This window comes from Camelus bactrianus, chromosome 26, assembly GCF_048773025.1.
Source record: "Camelus bactrianus isolate YW-2024 breed Bactrian camel chromosome 26, ASM4877302v1, whole genome shotgun sequence".
In the NCBI taxonomy this organism is placed as follows: Eukaryota; Metazoa; Chordata; class Mammalia; order Artiodactyla; family Camelidae; genus Camelus; species Camelus bactrianus.
The window spans coordinates 19,886,325-19,904,365 of NC_133564.1; the positions used below are offsets into that span (position 1 = coordinate 19,886,325).

Sequence of the window (18,041 nt, forward strand, 5' to 3'; positions counted from 1 at the left end):
CACCGTGCTGGAGGGAGTGCTGCCTGGGAGCCCGCCCGCAGCCAGGTGCTGGGCAGTTCACTGGAAGGCTGAGTTCCTTGCTCTCTGTGGCTTTCTGTCTGTGCTGAAAGTGAGTGTAGGCATGTGTGTAAACAACGCAAACGCAACAGCCAGAGATGAGATCCGTGTTCCTCTAGTTCTAGGAGAAACTGCTCATTTTACTTTGGACAACACCAGAGTTTAAACACTGTCAGTATAATTTGCTGAACTTGAGCTCTTTTAAGTTGTTTCCCCTCAGGGCAAAGTCAAATAGCAGTGAATGTGGAGTCAGGACTTGTCTCTTGATCCGTCTTCTCTTTTCACCTCCTGATGGGGGTGATGCCAAACTCCCAGCTCCCCCTCCAGATTCGTGATACCCAGGCTGGGGCACCACGGTCTGCCGACCTGATGAAGGACTCTTTATGGAAAAGTAATTTTAAGACAGATGGAACCTCAGGACCCCAAAGACTTGAGAGTTCCAGGAAAACAGTTCAGGGAAACCACAGATAAGAAACAGCCCGGCTCTCAGAGTCTGCAAGGCTCCCTGCCAGGTTACTTCACTTGACTGCCGCCCTTTTGATTACCCAAGTGGCCAACTTCCTTTGCTTTTGTCTGTACCTTAAATAATGTAACGGATATAGGGTTAGCAGATCAGGAAAGAGGCCTTTTTTGTGTGTTTCTCGGTTCACTATAACCTGGTGGAGGTGGAGCTGAGTCCACCTGGAGGTTCACGTTTCAGCCTCTCCCCGAAAGAAGGCAGAAGCACGCAGAGGGAACACACTTCTCATTCAATCTGTCTGAATGGGGGATGCTCTCATAGTGGAGAGCGCGGTCCAGTGATTTCAGCTGGACCCAGGTACTTAGCACCTCCTCTTGGTCGCTTTTAAGCCCGACAGGAAATCGCCGTAGCAGTTTGTGCCCAGTCTCACCTTCCCGTCTGTGATAAGGAGAGGGTGCCCGGTGTGGCTTCACTGCTGCGCGGTCAGTGCCAGGATGCAGCGGTTGGCCTGTCCGAACCCTTCAGTCACCCACGGCTAGACTCTCAGGAGGGGTGTCCTTACTGCTGTGCAATCAGATCGAATGGCTCAAGTAACTGTGCACAGTGTCTTGGGAAGGGTTTTGGTTCCATGAGGGAAGAGGAGAGAAGCCCTTTAAATTGTTCTTCTGATGAAACAGTCCAGGAAGAATGCTCTCAAAGCTGCCAGCTTGATTGACTGTCGTATGGGCAGACATGGAGATAAACAGATTTAGGTAGCAACATTTACAGCTCAGTTTTAACATCTGAGGCAGTGGTACCAAGTGGTTTGACTGTGTGGTCACACTGTCCAGGTTCACATTTTCGGTAGCCGGGTGACCTACGTAGGGCAAGTCGTACTGCACGTCTTCTGTCCCAGTTCCATTCGCTGTAAAATGGCAGTAGTCACTGTCTGCCTCGAGGGTGGCCACGAGGATGACATGAGGTAATGCATTGCAAAGCGTCTGCCACCAAATATTAACTGCTACCAAATGGTAGGTGTTAAGATGTGTTCAGTTTACAGCTGCGTAGTAATCGCACTTGCTGTTTTGTGAAGGCATAGACTATACTGCAGAAAGGAATAGTAACTGGACTATTAATATTAGACTATTAAATATTATTAGAAGTCCCCCGGGACAGGCTGTTTTTTCTCTTCCCACTTGAATGGAAAAGTGAGCCATGAGGGCCCCTTCCTGAAACATGAGAAGTGCTTGGGCTGCACTGTCCATCTGCTCCTGGTTAGAAGTTACCTAATTTCTCTGAGTATAGTTTCCTCACTGGTGATACAAAGTTAGCATGTATCTCGTCGGATTGTTATGAAGCTTGAGTAAGACAGTGATGCATACGGAGCAGCAGTATAGCCCTGTCCAGCCCAGGCAATGCAAGAGAAGAGAGCTGCCCCTGTCAGTGCCATCCAGGCTTCCCCCTTTCCCCCACGACGTGATGGGGAATCGCTGGTGTCACTTTCCCACTAATTTTTCTTTACCTTCTCTATGAAAATTGAGACAAGGTTCCCCAAAGAGTAAAGGACAAATCATCATCTCGGGCACTGAAACCCAAGTAAAGTCTGCAGTTTTTAAAATTTTTTAAAAATTTTTCTTTAATTCTTTTTTGGGGGGGGTTAATTACATTGATTTATTTATTTACATTTTTTAATGGAGGTGCTCGGGATTGAACCCAGGACCTCGTGCTTGCTAATAAGCACATGCTCTGCCACTGAGCTATATCCTCCCTCCAAGTCTGCACTTTCGATCTTCACGTCTAACTGCCTCCAAAATTGTCCCCTCCACTGACTTTCCCACTGTCTTCTCACTTGTTAACCCTCACAAGCCGAGTGACTCACCATTTGTTTCTGCAAAAACTCTTTAAAGCCCCCTCTTGGTCTCCTCAGAACAAAACCACAAGGCTCCAGTGAGCACTTGTTACTTTTTCCTGCATTTATTTTATCTTGTGTTTTTCCTTCATCTTTAGATTAGATAGTAAGCTCTTTAATTGCACAGATTCTTCCCTGCCTCCTGTGGGGAAAAAAAAGTATAATATGATTTCCATTTTCATGGGTAATTGATAAATACTTACGACATTTTATTCTACTTCTTTAAATTACTTTATTTGGAGGGAGAGGGAAGGTAATTAGATTTATTTATTTGTTTATTTTTAGAGGAGGTACTGGAAATTGAGCCCAGGACCTCGTGCATACTAAGCATGTGCTCTACCTCTGAGCTACACCCTCCCCTTTATGGGCATTTTAGGTTTTAAAGTAACTTTTATGTAAGAACAATGTGTGAAGATTAACTCAAATTGTGGAGTGAGAGGGAAATAGCCCATAGCTCCATTACCCTGACGTAACTCATTTTTGCACATTCCTTTGTTTATATGACTATATACCATCTGTTTTGACAAACACATACAGTCATATAACCTGCACCTTTAAGTTAGGTTTCCAGTAGACCCTCTCCCTGTAGAAGCAAACACTGATCTGATTTTTATCCCTGGAGGTTAGTTTTGCCTGTTCTGGAATGTGACATGAATGGAAACATACAATAAATTCTTTCTGTGTCTGGCTTCTTTCACACGTCATGCTTTGGCGATCTTTCCATGTTATTGTGTGTACTCTGGCTTTTAAACTACGTCAAGCACTTTTCCATCTTGCCTCATAGTCTTCCTATGGGCAAGTTGAATAACTTGGGAAAGTCTCCCTAGTGGATGTAGCATAATTTCTCTTGCCCTGAAATAATGTTCCAGTAAGGGTTTCACTGTCAGCTGTTTTCCCATCTGTCCCCATGGTTTCAACCACAGCCTCTGGGGTGAGGACTCACAGACTTGCTTTGCTAGACCGCTCCCTCCCAAGATGGAGGTACGTTCTTCCCAGTGAAGAGTGGCGTCCAGACACGCCAGTCCAGTGTCGTCAGGCCTTCCTGACTCAGTGGTGGTGTTACTCACTTACCACCCAGGCTACCCACTGAGATCACATCCCCTTCCTCCATCCTCCACAGGACACCAGTCTGTGTTCTGAATACCGCTCAGATCCCTCCCTCCTCAGCATTCTGGAGGCTACTGTTCTGAGTCCTGTGGTTTCTCACCGGGAATGCCTCCCAGGGGTCCCCTCGCCTCCAGGCCTGCTTCTCTCCGATCCACACGCTACCAGGGCTGTCCCTGTAATAAGCCCCACGTGTGTCCTCTACTGGATGTTTTTGACAAATATGGGTGACTCCGTGTTGGCTTTGGGAAGAAGTCCAGACATACTAAAGCCACCATGTATGATGTGGTGGGTTTTTCTCCTTCTAATTTAATAATTTTATATTTATTATAATAAAGTCAGAGGATATGAAACCATATCCATCTCTTATCTAGTGGGGTCAATAAATGTGCACTGTGCAGAGTTTAGGGAAGAGGTAGATAACGGAGAGCTTCCAAGAACACTAGGAACAGAAGCAGCACACCAGTGTCCTAGGACAGACCGTTGGGAGGCAGCAACTCTGATAACCAGCCTCATCACCCTCACAGTTCTGCCCAAGGAGGGGCTCAGAAGTGAAGAAGCTATTTCTTTATGCCTGTCCATTTGCTTCTTTTCTTGTATCTCTTATATTGTACTCAGCTGATTGTATCGCAGTTTCCTGTTTGTCTGTCCCTCCTTTGGATTGTTAACTCCAGAAGGCCCTGATGTCACAGTGTGGCTTCATGATGTCTGAGCCTCGTTCCTTTCCCCTCCCCGCATCCCAGCCATGGGCTCATCTGTGCTCTGTGACACCCGTGGTCCTGTCTGTCTGAAAGGCTCCCTCCTCTTCCCACTTCCTTTCTGATTTTTGCCTCTCAGGCTCTTCATTACTCATTTTTAAAGCCCTAGATAAAACACCTTGTTCAGCTGTTTCACCCAAATCTTTCAAGCAAGTTACCGGCACTTCCTGCTACACCCTTCAAGGTCCCCTGCTCTTCCCAGTGTTTGTTTATAGACCCCTTCTCACCGTCCAGAGCTGGGAGTGCTCCCAGGGCAAGGCCGGTGTGCTCATCTTTGTAGCTCTGCCAGCTGGTGCTTGGTTCTTCAGAACATGAGTGAGTGGCTTGAGTGCTGGGGAAAGTAGCTAGGGAAAGTTGGCTTTATCCTTGTAATATGCTAATACTTGGTGGTTTCTGTGCACAGATATTTCCCTATAAACTGCTCAAAATAAGTAATAAAGTAAGATGAGCTGTAATTCTCTTGGAAACATTTTCCGTGATGCCTGACAATCCCAGTTAATCAGGTCATTTTGAAAATGTCAGCTCTTGAAATAAATTACAGTTCAATTTAATGGTCACATAACCCACAGCAAACATTTGGCCTCAGAGATAGGGGATAAATGTGTCATTCTGATTCTTTCTAGAGTCAAGCTGGTGTAACAGAGAGCCATAATTATGTTCTTTAGGGGTTCCTATTGTTTTTAAATTAATCTTAATCATCGGGATCACATTTTTTCATCTAAATTAATGGAGAAAAAAGTAGTTTGTATTCCACAATTTTTTTTTTGGCCATCAGAATTAATAGCTGGGGGGGAGGGTATAGCTCAAGTGGTAGAGCACATGCTTAGCATACACAAGGTCCTGGGTTCAATCCCCAGTACCTCCTCCAAAATTAAATGAACCTAATTACCTCCCCCCACCAAAAAAAATTAAAAGTAAAATAATTTAAAAAGTAATTAATAGCTAACTCATATTTATATGTATATATATTTGTCTTGATTGTTTCTATGTCCTGATACAAAAGAGATTTTAACCCTTAATTCACCAGAAATTCCTGGAATTCCCATAATAATGATGTAAAAACCTAGTTGATTTTGCGCTCTGTGTGTAAAAATGATGAGTATGGCGGTCACGTTCATTGAGTGCCTCCTCTTTCCTAACATCAGGGTTCATCTCTAAGTCTCTTGGTTTGTATTTTATTTAAGGAAGAAAGAGAAAAGAGAAGAGAAAAGAGAGGAAAGAAAGAAATCAAGACCTAAAAGTTATGTTACCTTCTTAAGGTCAGTAAGCTAGTAAGCAGAGCACCTGGATAAAAATCCAGGCGGACTAGACCACCAAACTGCTGATCACAAAAGGGAAAGCATCGTGAAACGGTTTGAAAGACCGGGGAATCATTTGGTATAAAGACTAGTTTGCATTGATGACTACTTCTGGGATCTTTTTATTCGAATCAAGAGTTCAAGAAGCATTACTAGACTAAAACATCTTGTTATTATCTCCTAGGGAAAAAGCAGTGTGCACACCATCTAATCAACACTTCACCGTGTCTGTGAACTTGAGGCTTCCACACACCTTGATGGGACGTGTTAATTCTGTCACTGGTTTTGTGTACAGTGTGGTTTAACAAGGTTGTATATTTAGAGTAACATTAAAACTCTGCCTAGTCAAGTCACTTTCGAGTTGCAGGATTCCAGAAATGATTTTTGAAATGGACTTTAATGAAACATCTATTAACATAATGAAAACCAACTGTGTGCCAGGACAGAATTCCCTGTCTCACTGAGCTGATTGAAGATGGGGTCGATTCCACCCTAGGCTTGGCTCTGTTTTTTTCTATCCATGTCTGTCTGTCCTCAATTTAGATTTTGGCTGCTGTATGTGTGTGTGAAAGGCCATGTTCTCTCGCCAGTATAGATGCACAGTATTTCCAAACATGTCTGTTCTGAACGCCTTTTGAGTCTTCTTCCTCGTCCTGCTCTTCTTCCTCACTTGTCCAGTTTTGATAAGTTCAGTTTTTCCTGATTGCATGTCATTTGTCCAGAACGATGGTCCTCCAACTTCATTGTGTGATAAAATAGGCCAGAATAAAAAGCAGATTCCCAGTTCTGACCCAGGTAGCTTGGGCTGGAGTCCAGAAATTCACTTTTTTTAAAAAGTATTTTTAAATTTTCTTATTTTTACACAATTTGTAAAGGTTACTTTCCACTTACAGTTATTACAAAATATTGGCTAAATTCCCTGTGTTGTACAGTGGAACCTTGTGGCCTGTCTCACACCCGATAGCCTGCACCTCCCACTCCCCCATCCCTGTACTGTCCCCCACCGCCGCTGGTAACCACTAGTTTGTTCTCTGTATCTGTGAGCCTGCTTCTTTTATGTTATATTCACTAGTCTGTTGTAGTTTTTGGATTCCACATATAAGCAATATCATATAGTATGTCTCTTTCTCTGCCTGACTTATTCAGGAGTCCATTTTTAATGATCATCCAGGTGATTCTGATGCAGGTGCTCCCTGGACTATACTTTGACATGGCACTAGCTGTCCAGAATATTGTTTCTTTTATGTAAAAAAAAAAATGTGTGTGTGTGTGTGTGCATGTTAAGACTCACATAAGCACAGTAAGAGAATAATACCAAATAGTGCCAACTGAATTGAGTCCATTCCTATACACAGGCTTCCAGGTCGTATGCACACCAGCAAATTTACCTGCCCCCATGAACCTTGCTCCCTAAAAATGAATCCTCAGGGAGGAGAGGCAGAATAGTATAAGATTTGTCCTCACCTTTTTATTAACATTAAATTTATTCTTTGGATTGAAATGTGACTTCTTTAAAGTCCTAACTTATTTTCTTCAGCCCGGAACCTTAGAACATTTGTGTCAGTTATTCAGCCAGACTTTTGACTCAGCTCCCCTTTCAAGCCTAACTGTTTTGCTTGTCCGCGGGATGCGTGCTGCTGTGATGGGCAGAGCGTCTGTTCTGCAGTGCGTTGCTGGCCAGTGAGAAAGCTGAGGAACAGCAAAGCCTTTGCTGACTTTTATTGGCAGGGAGAACCCGAGGCTCCTTGGAGGCCCAGCTGGCACCTCTGCGCAAAGATCTGTGCCTGAGTCAGACTGTCATCCCACGTGCCAGTAAGATTTCACCAGGAAATATTTTTCATAGGGGAAAAAAGAGCATTGTTTACCTGCCTTACCCTGCGGTCTCTCTAGCTTCCACAGGGGAATTAAGCCCTAGGACCCTGAGGTATCCATTGTATGAATGAATTAACTTCTCTCTTAATGCATCTCAAGTTGAGGAAACAGGCACTCAGATCAGGTTCCGTGATCAGTGCTGTAGAACCCTCATCGAGAAAGGCCGAGCGGCTGGCTCTCTAGACCCGGTTCTGCCACGTCCATTCCCTCTCTAGTAAAGTGAGATTTAAGATAATGCCCGAGTCATTAACTCAAGACACGATTATATTATATTACATGAAATAATAAATGTGCACTTCGTAAAGTCTGAACTGAGTTTTAAAGGTAAGGTGGTATCATTTATGGGAGAATGGATGTAACAGTGCAAGCGTTCTGTGAAAGTACTTAAATTCCTAATTAAGTTGTGACTGAATCAGCTCATGTCAGTTCTTGTAATTCCCAAGACTAATCTATTTGTAGCTCATTTTGAAATTTAGAAAAAGACCTTTGTCTCTCCCACATGTCTGCCAAATTTCTTAGTCTTGTGAAAAGTAGTACCTTTTGGGAAAGAAAACCTGAGGCTCTTATGAATAGACGATCATCCCACAGACAGTCTGTGAAGACTCACTCTACAAAATAGAGCACCGTTTCACCGTATCTCACGGCCCTTAAGGTCCCCAGAGCGGGCAGTATTCAGTCCTACCCGGCGGATCGGGAAACTGACATGCAGGAGGCTGCAGATGCCTGCTGTCAGGTGGGCTGCATCTGACCCGTTTGTCATTCTTTGGTAGGCTCCCTGCCTCTCCACCAAGTAGCAATTTACTTTTTAATAAATGGTCTCTTAGTTACTTTGTTCAGGTATATTATGATCACCAGTTTCAAGCAACTTAGACCCCAGTTTAAGAGAGCAACCAACAAGAGAGGGTCACTTGCCGGGGGAGTGTGTCTGGAGCAGATTTCCCTTTGTAGAATAGTGTTATGAAATAATCACACTCCTGCAGTGGGAGGTTGTGTCCCCATTCGTGGCTCTGGCGCTGGGGTACCGGGGAAGTAAGATGAGATACACTTGTTTTCCCTTCCCTTTTACACACAGTTGGCAGCTCTTCTGCACCTTGTTTTCTGTTCAACATGTCGTAAAGGTCAACACACAAAGAACTTCCTTGCTATTTTATTTTAAGCAGCTGTAAAATTATTTTAGTTTTTGGAAACTATTCCATTATATAGATATACCATAATGAATATAACCAGTTCCTTCTAGATAGACAGTAGGTTATTTCTAATGTTTTACATTAGAAATGGCTGCTGTTATGAGGCTGTTCACTGGAACATTTTTGTATGTCCCTCATTTTATATGTGTGGGAGTAAATCTGTAAGACAGATTCTTATTAGTAGAATTGCTGGGTCAAAGGAATACGCAGAGAAAGTATCAGACGAGCCCAAACTGAGGGATATCCCATAAAATACCTGACTGTTCAAGATTGTCAAGATGATGAAAAGCAAGGGAAGATACACTCCCAGATCAGAGAAGATGAAGATGTGATGACTAAGTGGTGTGCTGTCTTGGGTTGGAGCCTGGAACAGAAAAAAAGAGGACAAAGTTTGGAGTTTCGCTAATAATAACATGCCAGTGTGGGTTTCTTAGTTTTGACAAATACCCCATCGTAATCTGTGGTATCAGCACTGGGGAAACTGGCTGAGAGGTGTCTGGGAACTATTCTATCCTTGCAACTTCTCTGAAAATCTAAAATTATTCTTAAAAAGTTTATTCTTTAAAAAAGGTCATTAGTGGAAAGACTGGTGACATCTGAGTGAAGTGTCTGTAGTAGAGTATTAACAGTATTGTTCCGATGTTACAACCGTAGTTTTGACGCGTGGTAACGTTTGGGGAAGCTAGGTGAAGGGTGTGCAGGAGCTCCTGGTACTTTCTCTTTGTACCTTTTCTGTTGATCTAAATTTATTCCACAATTATAAGTATTGTTTTTAAGCACGTCTACCCTGCAAAGGGTGTGCTGTTGAAGAAAGGAGTGGAAGGCGCCCAGAACTAAAAGCAGGCCAGGGGGCCAGGGAGAGGTTGAGGGGGCGCAGAGCAGCAGGAAGAGCTGGACCAGGCATCTCGTTTCCCACGCGGAGGGTGGGGAGAAGGGCGCTCTGCTCAAGGAAGGGCTGTCACCCAGGGCCGGCCTGCTGGGCGCGTCTGGGGACGGCGTGGGTGTGCAGCTGGGGGCTGAGGTCATTGTGTTTTCCTGTTTCCCTTTGCTCTCTGTCACCATCTCTTGTACGGCATCACGAAACTGCATGAGCTTCCGAGTGACCTTACCTCCCCAGTTTTCTTTTTCGTATTTTATGTCCAATTTAGATAAACTTACCTAAAAGTTGGGGAAATTCTATTGCATATAATGTCCAGAACAAGAGTAGTAGAAAGTGAAAATTTGAGGTGGGTGTGTCCTCTGTCCACATGTTTATGTGTGCGTTTATCTTCTTTGAATATTAGATAAGCAACACTTCTTTTTAACTGTCACATGTTGTCATAGCCCCCCCCCCCCCCAAGCATGTCTTTGAAGACTCTTCAAACACATTTGAATTGGTGGACTTCGGCGAAGCTCAGTGTAGTAACAGTAACACTGCTTGTGTAACTTATGCTGGTCAGGCACCTGGCCAGGTACGTCACATGGTTTTTTTTTTTTTTTTTCACATGTATTTTATTTAATTCCTCAGGGAAGGCACTAGTATTAACTCCATTTTAAAAGTAAGGTAATTCAGGCTTAGAAAAGCTTAAATAATTTGCTCAAATCACTTAACTGGTAAGTGGTGTGGTTGAGATTTAAGCCTAAGTATTTAGCGCTGTTCTATTAAGGCATCTATTTATGTTCCTAAGAATTAAAATATTTCTAGTTGTTTCATGATGAAGACTGCGGCTCAGATAGAGATTAAGAAAGCCCTGCATCACTTCAAAACAACAGTAACAATCTAGGGCCACAGTTGTGTAATGCTTTTCTCTGTAAACAGCACGTTTATCAGTCACCAATGGGAAATTAGTCTCCAAGGATGGAAGTAATAAAAATCTGACTTCTTCCTCTTAGAAAAGGCCAGTTATGCAAAACAGGTGATGGCTGTACTTCACTCCTCAGGGAAAACTGCTGAACGACCCAGGATGAAGCCGGTTCTGTTTTTCCAGGTTCTGTTTGACTCTGGCTCTGGACCTTCTCTAGATATCATCCAAATAGGTGAAAAGGAAAAATTTCGAGCTTCTCATCACTTCTTCTGAAGTATTTTTTCCTGGCTCAGTTATCCATGTTTTAAACCATCAGGGAGTGTCTCTCTGTTTTTCCTGTTCTGTCACTGGCCTCGAGTTCCTCTCAGACCTGGCACATCTCAGGGTGAAAATGTCCAGTTCCAGCTTGTGATGAAGCCTTCTGTTTTGGACTGATCTTGTAAATGAGTTGGTTTCTTTCGTTTGTTTCCTAATTCTGAGAACTCTCCAACTTGAATTAGTAGATTGCTGAAGACAGCTTCTGCGGTTTACCAACATGTGCGCAAAAATTATAATCCATCAATTCGTCTACAGGCAGTGGTGGTCCTCTTGGTGCCCTTAATCACAGACATGCTTTTTAAAAGTCGCCCAAGGAATGATTAAAACAAGGACGGAAGGCCTGCTTTGTTCTGTGGATCCTGCAGTTGTGCAATCACTTCTTGAAAACAGTATCGCCTAACACTGTGCAAAAACTCCTCGCTTGCGCAGTCCAAATTCTGAAAGATTTATGTTTGGCTTTGGCTGTGTTGCATGTCTGATTAATTGACTGAAAGTGAGTGGAACTCTGGAGAACAAGCAAGGAAGAGACAAGACTGAGAACAGGAGTAAGAGCGAGTGCGGGTGGCATAGAAACCTCTCCTGAATTGTAATTAAGTACAAGGAGAAGTCCGGGACTGAGACCACGGGCTGATGCCCCGTCCCCCCCACCCCCAACCGAGTGTGTCCAGTCAACAGGGGTCCTGAGAACCCTTGACACGGTGTTGACATGTGTGTTCTTTCCAAAAGTGCTTCATGAGTCTTTATGCCAAATAAATGTTTCCCCAGGAGTGCAGGCCAATTAACTCAAAGGAGAGCCCTTTGTGTGAGGCATCGCTTCGGCCCAGCTGTTCCCCACAGCTGCACGCTGATGTCACCATCTGGGGCCGGCTGCACTGCCTGCGCACTGCTGTACTAACCGCGGGGACCCCCGCTCCTCCGACCCGCCCCACCCAGTTTTTCCTCTTTCCCTTCCTCCCCTCCTGTCCCTGCTTCACCTCACCCACAGTGGCCAACAGAACTAAACACTATTTAAGTTGCTGCTTTTTTTTTTTTAAAGAGGAAACACCCTGTCCAGTGGCTAATGAGAGGATTTCCATATATCCTATTTGATTTTAAAGTTGGATGCACCACAGTTCCACATTCAAACTGACAGTTGTTGGATTACAAGCAGATGTGCTGGAAATTCAGCAGGTGTTGTGGACTGTTAACGTCCACTCAGAGCCTCTCCTGGTTTGTGGTTCAATTAGACATTTTATCTCTGATACGAGCATTCAGATAAGCTAGAATTTTTGTTTTTCACTTTGCTGAACTCTGAAAATTCCAAGGGAATGAAGTCGAAAGGCTGTGTGAAATCAAGATTTCTCTGACTAGGATAGCTATTTTGATGCCTTTATTGAATGCAAAACATCTTTCTATCGCATACTTTCAGATAGAGAGCTCTCACGTGGAATTCACACAAGGAGGCTTGTGGCCCCATCATTTTATTTGTGTTATTTTGGAAAGTCAGCGGAAGTGGACGTGTTTACTCCCTCTTTCCTCTTTTGATAAATAGTGATGTGAAGAAGGTCCTCTGTAGCATTCAGCATGGCCATCATCTTTTACTAAATATTTTTTAAAGAAAAAAAGTAACTTCCCAAATTTCATCCCAAAGGCCTGAGTTGTCAGCGATGTTGATGGTCTCTGCTCCCTGTCCTCCACCTGCCTGTGTGAGTCTTCTCTCCATGTGAATGGTCCAGTTCTCAAGGCTCACAGTCCAGTGTCCCACTGCTGCTCATGGTGGGATACAGTTTTCACCCTCAATATCATAGTAGTTCTTGCTTTTAATGTTAGTTCCTTTCCCCCTTCGATAAATATTTGTGTGTGTATTTGAATTTTAAGGGTTCCACTTTTAGCAAACACTGTGCTTGTCATTATTTCTGTGTGGCTTATTTTCCCTCTGAAGGAATACCCATGTGGGACAAGGGACTGGTTTTTCTACTGCCATGTGGCATAGTCCCAAGAAAATATGTCTTCATCATTGCCTGAATTCACCCCAGGAACCAGCCAGTTTCCCATTACTTAGGTAAAATAATCATTGATCTAAACTTCTTTTCTCTGCCCTCAAAAATCTTTTTCCTTCCAAAACTCCAGAAATACAGATTTCTTACCAAAAGAGAGGTAAGGATTACTGTGCCCATTTCATACGAGTCCATGGGCACTCTGGGATGTTGAGAACATGCATCCTCCTCACAGATACAGTGGCACCTTTTACCCCATCTAACCCACATCAGGAAAGGAAGACTAGAAAAAGTCCAAAGTCAAGCTCCTGAGAAATGACAGGGCTCTTTCAGGATTTGTTACGGCATGTGTGGGTATGTATTTAGGTGCAAGTTCTGTAAGGTGTTGTTAGTAATTCTTTTTTGGTAGTGGTGGTGGTGAAGAGGTGGGATGCTCTCATTTCAAATTATGTTTATCAAATTACTTTGCCTTTTTAAAATATTAGCGTTCCAATATATTCTCATTATACTGTAGCTTTTCAAATGTGTTTTTCCTAAAGTTTTTCTGTTTTGGTGATTTGTGTTAATTATATTCTAATATTTAGTTGTTATGACCTTATTTTTGAATAACAAGTTGACATTGGCTCCAGTTAAGTACAAGCTTCAAGTCCATTTACTTCCTCTCTGTGGTTCTCTACCTGTTCGGTCTGTATTGTAGCTGCCGCCCTACTGGCGGGCCCGCCTTAGAGATGCCTCCGCCAATCAGAGCCTCCTCTCCTTATGGCCCCTGCATTGATTGGTCACCATGCAAAAGGGTGCTCTTCACTTCAGTATCAGGCTCTGCTCAAGGACCTCTCTTACTGCTTGCTAGACAGTTGGGGGTTTTTTGCTGCTAGAGAGCATTTCCTCTCGTTCCCTGTTACCGTTCACTTCTGTACTATTGCATTTGAAAATGTGGTCCCAAGAGAACTGAGTACCCTGAGAGCCCTGTGTACATGCTTCCAGAGTTATCACAGCTGCGTGCGAATGTTATGAATTTACAACAGTTAGCAGGTTAAGTGTCCTCTTCCCTTTTTGTTTTTCATCTCTTTTCAGTCACTGCTTCAACCACCTGTGAGAAGTTAGAAAAAGCCAGGAATGAGCTGCAAATAGCTTATGAAGGATTTGTCCAGAAGCTAAACCAGCAGCACCAGACTGATCTAACAGAGCTGGAGAACCGGCTTAAAGACTTTTATACTGGGGAGTGCGAAAAGCTTCAGAACATCTACATCGAAGAAGCAGAGAAGTACAAAACCCAGCTGCAGGAGCAGGTTGGTGCTTTCGGGACCTGAGCGTGTTCTTGGCTGTGGCTGTTATTTTGAATTCTAACCGTTGCCCAATTGTCCGATGACAAGCTTCCTTGGATGACCTCTTTTTTGGATATCCCTTGATAGACTTTCTTATAATTTAAATACATGAATACTTTTTAAAGTACTTTTTTTTTTAATGCTCAAAGCAATATACGTATGTTGAGCAAAAGATGGGAAGAAAAAAGAAAGATAAAATTTAAAACAACCCTTTAAAAAGATCTCTTTAATTGAAGGATTGTTGCTGTGCAATATTATATCAGTTACAGGTGTATAATATAGTGATTCACAATTGTTAAAGGTTATACTCCATTTATAGTTATTATAAAATATTGGCTATATTCCCCCTGCTGTAGAGTATCTCCTTAGAGCTTAGTTTATACCTAATATTTTGTACCTTTTAGTACCCCCCACCCCTACATAGCCCGTCCCCCTTCCCTCCCCTCACTGGGAGCCACTGGTTTGTTCTCTGTGAGTCTACTTTTTTTGTTATCTTCACTAGTTTGTTGTATTTTTTAGATTCCACATAAAAGTGATAACATACAGTATTTGTCTTCTGCATGACTCATTTCACTCAGCGTAATGCCCTCCAAGTCCATCCATGTTGCTGCATATAGTAGCATTTCAACCACTTATGACTGAGCAGTATTCCATTGTGTGTGTGTATCATACATATCAAATCTTTATCCATTCATCTGTCAGTGGACACTTTGCTTCCATATCTTGGCAATTGTAAATAATGCTGAAGTGAACATTGGGTGCATGTATCTTTTGAAATTAGTGTTTTTGCTTTTTTGGATATATTAAAAAAAAAAAAAAAACCACCCTTTATCCTACTACCTAGAAATAAGCCCTTTGCAAGCTTCCTGGTGGTGTGCTGCTAAAACAAATGGTTTGCAATTCTTTTTCTTTTTTAAAATGGCATTTGTTTAATAACTCATATTTTTCAATTAATAGTATATCTTAAATCTCTCTTTAATTTCCTTGCTCCCTTTTAAAATCAGCTCTTCATTTAGCAAATATTTACACAGTGCCTACTAGATGCCAGTGACGACCGAGAATATAGGGGCCATCACAACCTGTCACTGTGGAACGTATCCTCATTCCGTACGAGGGATGTGGCCGCTTCCATCAGTGAACCCCGGAGAGCTCGTGTGTTTGTGTTCCTGAAGGGGACGAGGTGGAGCAGTGGCACTGGCAGCCCCCGGTCGGGTTGTTCTTCACACGTGCCCAATAGCCCTTAAACGTGAACTCGAGCTCATGCGTCAGATCTCCCAGTGGTGCTGCTTGTGAGTCACCTTATTAGGACTTCTGATTTTATTGGTAAACTTTTGTTGTTTGTTTTTTTTTCTCATAGTTTGACAACTTAAACGCTGCCCATGAAACCTCTAAGTTGGAGATTGAAGCGAGCCACTCGGAGAAAATAGAATTGCTAAAGAAAGTCTATGAAACTTCCCTTTCAGGCAAGAATGGTTTTTTGGTATTGAAATAGAGTGAGATCTCATGGAACAGCGTGCTATGTTTTGAAGCGGAAATGATTCATAACATCTCGCTCTGGAGGAGTCCCTGTGGTGTTCAGCGTGGAGGGTCTGGGGTTCTTTTTGCATTGGTTCATTGCGAGCAGGTGCCCTTTCCCCCAAGGATGCAAGTAATTGTTATAAATGCCAGCCTTCTAGGAAATAGGATGAACTTTTAAGGAACTTACAGGCCTTCTTTTTTGGTAGTAGTCACGCCTGACTACTTCAGGGAGGTCCTGGGAAGTTGAGAGTGGCAGCTCACATCCTGACCCCGGGGAAGGAGCCCCCTGACACTCTCACACAGTGACACGCTGTGACATGAGGACAGTACTTCATAAAAAAAAAAATCTTTGTTGTTATTCTATCACGAGGGGCAGGGTTGAAGTAGAAGGAAGAGAGTAAGAAGCCGTTTTTCTCAGAACGTGACTGCCCACGTAGCTGGAGGTGCCCATGAACCCAGGGCGTCTGCAGAGACGCGGGCGGACGTGTGCTGAGACCTGCTCTGTGGCCTTTGTCAAGGGCCTTCTCATCAGAAAAACACTTGCCTTGTGAAGTCAGAGTGATAACGTGTCGAGGTGACTGGCCCAGGGTGGACATCTGGTAAACAGTGTTCCTCCTTCCTGCTAGAGGTGGGTTTAGTCTGAGACTTCTGTTTGGTTCGTGAAGAGCAGCTGGAAGGAATACAGGGGCTGTGGGCCAGGCGGCCAAGGCCAGTGTTCCAGGCCCCCCCCCCCCCCGGGAGGCATGCTCTGTGGGCCTCGGTGTTCTCACTCATAAAATGGGAGTATCTGCCCGACTGTCCTCATGGGGCTAATTTGAGAACACGTGGTTTGATGTATATAAAAGTGCCAAACACACACAAGCACCGTGATCACAGTGCTTCACCAGCCACCCTCATGTCTACACGCTTGAACGACTGCAGAATTCAGTGCCTCACAAAACTGATCACTTCTTTCCAGAAATCAAGAAAACCCATGAAATAGAAAAGAAATCACTTGAGGATTCGCTTTACGAGCAGCAGGAATCACTAGAGGTAGGTGAAACACAGGAACCCCCCTTCTCCCCGGCCCAGAATCGTCATTCTGAGGTTTGTGTGGTTCTGGTGGCTGCTTGTTCACTTATGTTCCACATTTCATGTTTGTGTTTTAGAAACAAATCAGTGATCTGAAGAGTGAAAATGATGCTTTAAATGAAAAGCTGAAATCAGAAGAACAAAAAAGAATATCAAGAGAGAAAGCAAATTTGGTAAGTGGCAGTTGCTTCTCCCTCCCTGCCGAATTCTCCTCCTGCTCAGCTGTCCTGTTAGTCAGTGAAGCGTTCAGCAGCGAGAGAAATTGTGGGTTTGCAGTCCTCTTCATATCTTGGAGTGTGGTTTTAACTGTACATAGTGGCTTCTTTGTTTACTGATGTCTTTTTTTTTAAAATCTTAAAAACTGATGTAACCGATGAATGAAGCCCGATATATTGCAAGTGTTCTAAGCTAAAACCTACAGGAAGACAAGAAAACTATCAATAAGATCAGGGTTTTATGTGAAGACTTTTTTAAAAAAAATTAACTTGCTATATGGAGATGTAATTTACCACAATATTCACCCTTTTAAAATGAACAATTGAGCGGTTCACAGGTTGTGCCTTGGTCACCAGGATCTAATTCCAGAATATTTTTATCACCCCAAAAGGAACCCTGCACCCATTAGCAGTCATTCCCCATTTCCTTACCAAGCTCCCCAGCCCAAGGGAACCGGTCTCCTTCCCGTTGCTGTGAATGTGCCTGTTCTGGACCTTTTGTTTAAATGGAATCGTGCTGTATGGGGCCTTTTGTGTCTGGCTTCTTTCCTCAGCTTCTGTTCTTAAGGTTCATGCCTAGTGTAGCAGGTACAGGTACAACATTCCTTTTTATGGCCAAACAATATTTCATTGTATGGGTAACCCTCGCTCTTGAAAAGTACGAATTTCTCCTGTAAAAACTGTCCCCTGCAACTTGTATCCTTACTCCCTCCTGCACAGTCCCCAACCCCTTTTTAAAGGGATTTGTTTTACTGTTTTGTTTTGCTGCTTCTGTCTTCTCATTCCATACATTTGTGCCTGGGCTGCAGAAGTCAGGCTTTTTTTTTTGCCGTTTAAGATCAAATACCTGGGTCTCTCGGTGAGCTCTCTTGCTGATACTGTCACTGGGGGACCCTCCAGACACTTGACTACAATTAGGTGAGATCCTAGTCAGTGAAATTTCAAAGCTATTTATTCCAAAAGAGTCTTAGAAGAAGTCAGTGATTGCAAAAGAAATCCGTAAGACTTTTCATGCAGGATGTAAACCTTCTTAGTGGTTCAGGGAAAGCTTTTACAGCACCTCCTGGTACTGTAGCCGCTCCTGAAAAACTGCAGAAGGAAGGTTGAGGAAGGCAGGAATATCCGATGCCTCACCCCGGCTAAGCCTGCCTGGGGGGAGAGGGGTGGGGGCAGAGGAAAGGAAAAGGTGCAAAAGGAAAAGGCTGTGTGT

At 43.5% G+C, this 18,041-nt stretch overlaps 1 protein-coding gene across 11 annotated transcripts in view; it reads left to right on the plus strand.

Moving 5' to 3' along the window:
* The window catches only part of MTUS1 (microtubule associated scaffold protein 1), a 149,350-nt gene that overhangs the window by 124,756 nt on the left and 6,553 nt on the right, over window positions 1-18,041 (plus strand). For all 11 annotated transcript variants that reach the window (XM_010953262.3, XM_074353485.1, XM_074353490.1 and 8 more), the window contains 4 exons: window positions 13,777-13,991; window positions 15,385-15,490; window positions 16,504-16,577; window positions 16,694-16,789. In XM_010953262.3, coding sequence (XP_010951564.2) covers window positions 13,777-13,991; window positions 15,385-15,490; window positions 16,504-16,577; window positions 16,694-16,789 — 491 coding nt within the window. The remainder of the gene's footprint in view (window positions 1-13,776; window positions 13,992-15,384; window positions 15,491-16,503; window positions 16,578-16,693; window positions 16,790-18,041) is intronic.